Consider the following 8,959-nt stretch of genomic DNA (forward strand, 5'->3'; position numbering starts at 1 on the left):
ATTAACAGTTATAATACTACTAGTAAAGATAATGGGCGATCTTACGGTACGAGTCCTAAATATCGGCCTTTTCCGTAAAACGTGTCTTCGGCGATCTTTGCGAAAGATCGGCCTTTTCCGTAACACCCACACGATCTTCACTACGGTGTTAGGGTTAGGGTTATAGTGTCAGGGTTACAGTTAGGGACGGAATTCCGTAACCGAAACCCTAAAACATAAAATCTAACCCTAACCCTAAACCCTTCAAAAGAAACCGCGTTCTCTGTATGTCTTTCGTTGTTATGACGTCGTTTCTCTCCAACACTTTTTACGGAAAAGGCCGATATTTAGGACTCGTACCGTAATATCGCCATGATAATGTAAATGATATTATTATGTGAACCTCTTGGTGTTACAGTAATTATTTCGAAACGAAAACATAACAACATAAGGAAAATACATTTCCTCATCTTAAATAACTGAAATGTTGTTTGGGAAAACCTATGATCGACTGTAACATGTGTGGTCTTGTCAGCTGCTTGGTCCACAGAGAAGGGACTTCCGGTCAGGCAGGAAAGGGGTCTGGAGACTTAAGTGGCCGATCGAACTCCCTTCCACCGTGTGTGATTGATAGAAGCGAAATAAACAATACACTGACTCACTGGATTATTTTTATGTATGGCGTAACAGGCGTGAAATCGTTCGGGCTTGTCATCGACTTATGAAGGTTCGTTCATTAGTTTCCTTGTTCGTGGCAGCACACGTTGTCAACTATAAATGTGTGGAGTGTAGATAACAAAAGCAATGTCGCGTTTTAAACTTGTGTATAGCCTTGTATATTTATAATGTCCAAGTTATATATGTATGTATGCGGCTAGACTTCCTTCTTAGCTGCTTCACTTGTTTCAGTCACTTGACTGCAGCCATGCTGGAGCACCGCCTTCAGTCGAGCAAATCGACCCCGGGACTTATTCTTTGTAAGCCTAGTACTTATTCTATCGGTCTCTTTTTGCCGAACCACTAAGTTACGGGGACGTAAACACACCAGCATTGGTTGTCAGGCGATGTTGGAGGGACAAACACAGACGCATAAACACACACACACACACATACATACATACATATATATATATATATATATATATATATACAACGGGCTTCTTTCAGTTTCTACCAAATCCACTCATAAGGCTTTGGTCGGCCCAAGGCTATAGTAGAAGACACTTGCCCAAGGTGCCACGCAGTAGGACTGAACCCGGAACCATGTGGTTGGTAAGCAAGCTACTTACCACACAGCCATGTTAAGAAATAAAATAAGAAATTAAAGCAATATTATAACATTACAATAAGCATATTACGAAATATGACTAATAATTAAGTTTTGAATCCTGGGGCACCCTGTAAAATTGTATGATCCCTTTGAAGTTACAGTAATCCCATAAAAGTGAAAATATAAAACCTTTGAGAAATATGCTTCCTCGACGTAAATATATCAATCGCTGAGTTTTTTGAAAGGTATGAGGAAACAAATTTAGGGTGTAGCACATTTATGTTGTTATGCCAGACTTTCGATGATTCAGTGAACTCCGACCCCTGCAAACATTTAATGAATGTTAGTGTTGATGTTATAGTAGAATGTATAGCAAAAGATATGGTTGATGTAGCATTTAAAGATAGGTGTTTTCACAACATCGAAGTAAAACAATGAAGAAAGCATCGGATTGTAAACATTGAATGGATGACTGTGGTGATGTAAAATTTGCCATGTCAATTATCCTCTTTATCTCGATGTTTCTTTTCTTATTTCAGAATATCACATCATGTTGACACACAAGAGATTTCTTCATTCAGATGTGCCTTTCATAGTTTTATCTCATCTCATCAACTAACGGAAGACGATATATTTATCAGGAGCATTCATCAATAGATCAAAATTTCTATGAATACATTCTATGACAACAGTAAAACATCGTTCTTGTCTTCACTGTTTGGAACGTAGAGAAGGTGATTGCTTCACAGGTTAATTAAAGTTGGATAACTTTACAAAAGAGTTAAAAATTTTCACCTGCTGATTTGGATATTAAGTAAGTTCATAACTTTAAATTGTCTTCTAGGAATAGTCGCTAAACTGAAGACAAACATGTTTATAGACATGAAAGAAACATTATTATTGTGATATGTATAATAAATTATTCTCTCATAATGAATAATCTAACTAAACGGAAAAACCCTGATACAAGAGAGAAACCATATTCCTGTGATATCTGTGGTAAATCATTCTCTCATAATTGTTATTTGACTAGTCACAGACGTACCCATACTGGAGAAAGACCATATCACTGTGATATATGTGATAAATCATTTTTTGCAAATACTACTTTAACTCAGCACAAACAAACACATACAGGAGAAAAGCCATATCATTGTGATATCTGTGATAAATCATTCTTTCAAAGGAGTAACTTGACTAAGCACAAACGTACGCATACTGGAGAAAAGCCCTATCAGTGTGATATCTGTGGTAAATCATTCTCCCGAAAGATTAGCATGACTCAACACAAATATATGCATACAGGAGAAAAGCCATATCAATGTGATATCTGTGGTAAATCATTCTCTCGACGGAGTAACTTGACTCAACACAAGCATACACATACAGGAGAAAAGCCATATCATTGTGATATCTGTGGTAAATCATTTTCTCAAACGAGTAGCATGATTCAACACAAACATACGCATACAGGAGAGAAGCCATATCATTGTAATATTTGTGGTAAATTATTCTCTCAAAGGAGTGGTATAACTAAACACAAACATATGCATACAGGAGAAAAACCATATCATTGTGATATCTGTGGTAAATCATATTCTGCAAGTAGCATTTTAAGTAGTCACAAACGTATTCATACAGGAGAGAAGCCATATCGTTGTGATATCTGTGGTATATCATTCCCTGAAAGGAATAGCTTGACTCAACACAAGCATACACATACAGGAGAAAAGCCATATCATTGTGATATCTGTGATAAATCATTCTCTCAAAGAAGTAACTTGAATAAACACAAGCATACACATACAAGAGAAAAACCCCATCATTGTGATATCTGTGGTAAATCATTTTCTCAAAGGAGTAACTTGACCCAACACAAACATACACATACAGGAGAAAAGCCATATCATTGTGATATCTGTGGTAAATCATTCTCTTATGGAAGTAACTTGACTAAGCACAAACATACACATACAGGTGAGAAGCCACATCATTGTGATATCTGTGGTAAAGCATTCTCTCAAAAGGGTCACTTGACTGATCACAGATACATTCATACAGGGGAAAAACCATATCAGTGTCATGTCTGTGGTAAATCATTCTCTGACAGGAGGAACTTGACTCAACACAAGCGTACACATACAGGAGAAAAGCCATTTCATTGTGACATCTGTGGTAAATCATTTTCTAAAAGGTATCACTTGAGTAAACACAAGTGCCGTAAAAGCCCATGTAATTGGAACAGGTGATTTTTAGGATAAAATTTGTTAAAAAAACGTCTTCTACTTATGTAAAATTCGCACCTAAAACATTTGAGAATTACCAATAAAGCCAGGAAAAAAAGATTTTCAAATTCGTTGTATTGAGCATAATTTCACTTACTTCTGATTAGATGTAATTAAATTTTCATTATTTTAATGTAATTTCTGTTTAACAGGTATCACATTGAAAGCTATTGAATTACAAAGTGTTTGTGTTGTTTATAATAAACTTTATTTTACATCTCTCAAAAACAGAACTGACAGACTACAGAAGCAACTTTGTAGACTTCAAGTGCTTTTAAGATACCATAGATTTGCAAGTCCCAAATCCAATTTGTGATCATCACCCCATCCCAGCTTGGGTCCCATGTTAACTGATTTACATATATCTCCATCATCGTTTAATGTCTCTCTTCCATGCTAGCATGTATAGGCTCGTTTGAAAGAAGCTGGTAAGACAGGGGACTGCACCAAGCAGTAATTTGTTGGGAAAATCTTGAGATGGGGAGGGGACTTTCGGAAAATACCCAAGATCTGAATTTTCCCTCGTTATATTCCGAAATCACATTCAACTTTCTACAGATACCCTAGTGTAGTACTTCTACCCTATGTAATGTTTATTTATACCCACTTTCAATAATTTTTTATGTTTTGGCCTCAATTTTGCTTTATTTTTATCTTCAATTCATCTTTTATCAATAAATGCCTCATAAACAACAGGACATTAATTAATGTTGCATTCTTCAATCGGTTTCCTCTCATTTAACTAATTAATCATGCCACATTACTCTTATTTCACAAATTAATTTACTTTGTATGACATGTTACATTCGATCACAGGTTTTCATAAACAACATCAACATTGCTGTTTGGAAGTTGTTATTTATGACGAGTGGAGGCGCAATGGCCCAGTGGTTAGGGTAGCGGACTTGCGGTCATAGGATCGCGGTTTCGATTCTCAGACCGAGCGTTGTGAGTGTTTATTGAGCGAAAACACCTAAAGCTCCACGAGGCTCCGGCAGGGGATGGTGGCGAACCCTGATGTACTCTTCCACCACAACTTTCTCTCACTCTTACTTCCTATTTCTGTTGTACCTGTAATTCAAAGAGTCAGCCTTGTCACGCTGAATCTCCCCGAGAACTATGTTAAGGGTACACGTGTCTGTGGAGTGCTCAGCCACTTGCACGTTAATTTCACGAGCAGGCTGTTCCGTTGATCGGATCAACTGGAAACCTCGACGGAGTGCCAACACTCGGTTCGCAACGCAGCGGGAAATGGGAAGGGCGACCACGATCAGTACTCCGAGTAATGTCTCAGTGGATGGAATGCCGCATCACGTGTTGGACATTCGAAGTGTGATGACGAAGAAGAGGAAAAGGCCGGTCCCGTGACACTAGATAGATCTCAAAGTAAACGTTGGTATCTCTGTCAACTGAATGAACAATTACGAAACGGAGGAGAGAAACAGAGATCAAAGAGTATATGTGCAGGAACGGTAATAACCAGGACGGAAAGGGAAGTGAAGTCACAAATCGACCGGAAGTGGATCTACGACTACTTCAGAAAGTCACAGGTAGAAGATAGCACCTTCGTTAAGAGGACTGCGATCAGGTGAAGGCGTATGCTGGAAGAGGTGGTAGGGAAGAATGAGTATAATTTGTTAAAATAATCTGGTGAGAATTTTAAAAAACTTGAAGAGGAAGTTGCTGACAGAATGAGACAAAGGAAAACACTGGAACGAACCAAAATGATCAGTGCCATCTATTGGCGAATCAATGAAATTCAGTCATATCAAGGGAAACAACTTTTACAACACATCATTCTCGGTCCAATTAAATTATTAATTAAGGTGATTAATTACAGATCATTGGCTCGATGTTTATATCTGAATACGGTAAGTTGACAAAGATTTACTTTAAGGCTGTTATGGTGTTAATATTACTAATAATAATAATGTAAATAATAGAATTATGTGAACCTCTAGATTGTAAATTAATTATTTTTCGATGCGAAAATATAACAATATTAGAAAAATATATTTCTTTGGCTTAAATAAATTCCAAACTGAAACGGTGATCTGTTGTTTATGAAGACCAATGATATAAAGGAAATTAATTTATAAAATGAGAGTAATGTGGCATAATTAATTAGTAAAATGAAAGGAAACCGATCGAAGAATAACCACATTGATTCATTGATAAAATGGTAAGGTGACAAAAATTTCCTTTTAAGGTGATATTAGTTATTTTGGCTCATGACCAGCACTTTTTGAGCCGAGCGGAACGTTGATTACATGAAACCAGATATTTCCCGAAAGGGGTCAATGATGATGATAATCTTTTGTACTATAAGTCTTTCAATGCATCAGGGAACTACAACGCATGCCAGTATGGACATTAAATTAATGACAGTTGTTGGCACTCCGTCGCTTACGACGACGAGGGTTCCAGTTGATCCGATCAACGGAACAGCCTGCTCGTGAAATTAACGTGCAAGTGGCTGAGCACTCCACAGACACGTGTACCCTTAACGTAGTTCTCGGGGAGATTCAGCGTGACACAGAGTGTGACAAGGCTGGCCCTTTGAATTACAGGTACAACAGAAACAGGAAGTAAGAGTGAGAGAAAGTTGTGGTGGAAGAGTACAGCAGGGTTCGCCATCATCCCCTGCTGGAGCCTCGTAGAGCTTTAGGTGTTTTCGCTCAATAGACCCTCACAACGCCCGGTCTGGGAATCGAAACCACGATCATATGACCGCGAGTACGCTGCCCTAACCACCGGGCCATTGCGCCCCCACTGGATGACAGTATTAATGTTGTAAAATTTGCAATGTTGAATTACGGTATCATTTAACTATCCTTTTTATCTTGATGTTTCTTTCTCAATTTCAGAATATCACATCATGTTGACATACAGGAAATTTCATTGAGATGTGCCTCTGATATGTTTATCAACTAAAGGGAGACGATATATTTATAAGGAGCATTCATCAATACATCAACCTCTTTATATAAATAATCATCTATGACAAACAACAGTGAAATATTTTTCTTGTCTTCACTGTCTGGAATGTAGAGAAGGTGATTGCTTTACAAGCTTGGATAACTTTATGAAAGATTTGACAGTTTTCACCGGCTGATTTAGATATTAAATAAGATCACAGATGAAAGAAAGATAGCATTAAATTATTCTCTGAAAATAGTGACTCAACTGAACACAAACATATTCATGGAAATGAAACAAACAATGTCTTTGTGATATAAATGACAAATTATTCTCTCATAATGAATCATTTAACTAAACCAAAAAACTCTGATACAAGAGAGAAACTATATTCCTTTGATGTCTGTGGCAAATCATTTGCGGAGGAGTGACTAATCACAAAAGTACACATACAGGAGATAAGCCATATCATTGCAATATCTGTGGTAAATCATTCTCTTGTAGTAGTCACAGATGTTTTCATACCATGGAAAAATCATATCACTTATATACGTGACAAGTTATTTTCTATGATATATGTCATAAATAACAATATCACTCAACACAAACACATTCATACAGGAGAGAAACGATATCATTGTAATATCTGTGGTGAATCATTTGCAGCACCTGGTAGCTTGAAAATGCATAAACGTATTAATACAGATAAGAAACCATATCGTTGTGATATCTGTGGTAAATTATTCTCTTGTAATAGTCATTTGACTAGGCACAGGCATATTCATACTGGGGAAAAACCATATCAGTGTGATACCTGTGGTAAATCATTTTCTGAAAATAGCGCTTTAACTAGTCACAAACGTATTCATACAGGAGAGAAGCCATATCATTGTGATACTTGTGGGAAATCATTTTTTGAAAATAGTCACTTGACTCATCACAAACACATTCATACAGGGGAAAAACCATATCACTGTGATATATGTGGTAAAGCATTCTCTCAAAATTGTATTTTAACTAGTCACAAGCGTATTCATACAGGAGAAAAGCCATATCATTGTAATACCTGTGGTAAATCATTCTCTCAAAATAGTCATTTGACTAATCACAAACGCATCCATACGGGAGAGAAGCCGTATCAGTGTGATATCTGTGGTAAAACATTTTCTGAAAGTAATGTTTTAACTCGTCACGGTCGTATTCACACAGGAGAGAAACCATATCACTGTATTATCTGTGGTAACTCATTCTCTCAAATGAGTTCTTTAACTAGGCACACACGGACACATACAGGTGAGAAGCCATATCACTGTGATATCTGTGGTAAATCATTCTCTTCCAATAGTCTCTTAACTATTCACAAACGCATTCATACAGGAGAGAAGCCATATCATTGTGATATATGTGGTAAATCATTTTCTGAAAATAGTGTTTTAACTTGTCACAATCGTATTCATACAGGAGAGAAGCCATATCACTGTGATATCTGTGGTAAATCATTCTCCTGTAATAGTCATTTCACTAACCACAAACGTATTCATACAGGAGAGAAGCCATATCACTGTATTATCTGTGGCAAATCATTCTCTCAAATAAGTGTCTTAACTAAACACAAACGGACACATACAGGAGAGAAGCCATAAGCCTGCAATATCTGTGGTATTTCATTTTCTGAAAAAATAAACATTTTCATATCAGAGAGAAACTACTATGTCATGGTTACATCTGTGGTAAATCTTGCTCTCATAGACCTAACTTAACTGTACATGAAAGAATTCATACAGGAAAGAAGCCATCATTGTGTGACACCTGTGGTACATCATTCTCTCAAAAAATCCATATGCATATATATGTGGGTATTCACCCACAAGTGTAACTGTATCAAAGTCAAATTTTATTTCATGACAACAAATTACATTATTTTGTCTTTTAAAAAATCAGAGTTTCATTTCCCTTGTTAACTTTGATATCACCAACTTCAATCCCATGAATGTAAAAGTATTGACTCTGAGATAACTTGATTACTGAAAATGCCTGTGGTTGGACTTCGAGAAATTTGTTGATAAAGAATAACGAATAAAAAGTTATACTGTAACTATTTTGTGTTTGTTTTGTTAATCTATATCTAGACACTGCCTCCTCTATATCTTAAATATCTCAACTGGTACAAAGTCACACCCCTTCAATACTACTCTCCTCCCTCACAGTTTACTCTTTTACTTGTTTCAGTCATTTGACTGCGGCCATGCTGGAGCACTGCCTTTACTCGAGCAAATCGACCCCAGGACTTATTCTTTGTAAGCCTAGTACTTATTCTATCGGTCTCATCGGTTGTCAAGTGATGTTGGCAGGGACAAACACAGACACACACACATATACATATATATGTATATACGTATATATACGACGGGCTTCTTTCAGTTTCCGTCTACCAAATCCACTCACAAGGCTATGGTTGGCCCGAGGCTATAGCAGAAGACACTTGCCCAAGGTGCCACGCAGTGGG

The 8,959-nt window shown here is 37.0% G+C and overlaps 2 protein-coding genes across 2 annotated transcripts in view; both read left to right on the plus strand.

The window, feature by feature from the left end:
- The window catches only part of LOC106880328 (zinc finger protein 208), a 10,420-nt gene extending 1,872 nt beyond the window's left edge, over nt 1-8,548 (plus strand). The window contains exons 2-3 of the mRNA XM_052978034.1: nt 1,789-3,464; nt 7,229-8,548. Coding sequence (XP_052833994.1) covers nt 2,182-3,464; nt 7,229-8,096 — 2,151 coding nt within the window. The 5' untranslated portion in view covers nt 1,789-2,181 and the 3' untranslated portion in view covers nt 8,097-8,548. The remainder of the gene's footprint in view (nt 1-1,788; nt 3,465-7,228) is intronic.
- The window catches only part of LOC106880337 (zinc finger protein 271), an 11,030-nt gene continuing 6,750 nt past the window's right edge, over nt 4,680-8,959 (plus strand). Inside the window, exon 1 of the mRNA XM_052978033.1 lies at nt 4,680-5,405. The gene's annotated coding sequence lies outside the window, so the exon portion shown is untranslated. The remainder of the gene's footprint in view (nt 5,406-8,959) is intronic.

Source organism: Octopus bimaculoides, chromosome 29 (genome assembly GCF_001194135.2).
Source record: "Octopus bimaculoides isolate UCB-OBI-ISO-001 chromosome 29, ASM119413v2, whole genome shotgun sequence".
In the NCBI taxonomy this organism is placed as follows: Eukaryota; Metazoa; Mollusca; class Cephalopoda; order Octopoda; family Octopodidae; genus Octopus; species Octopus bimaculoides.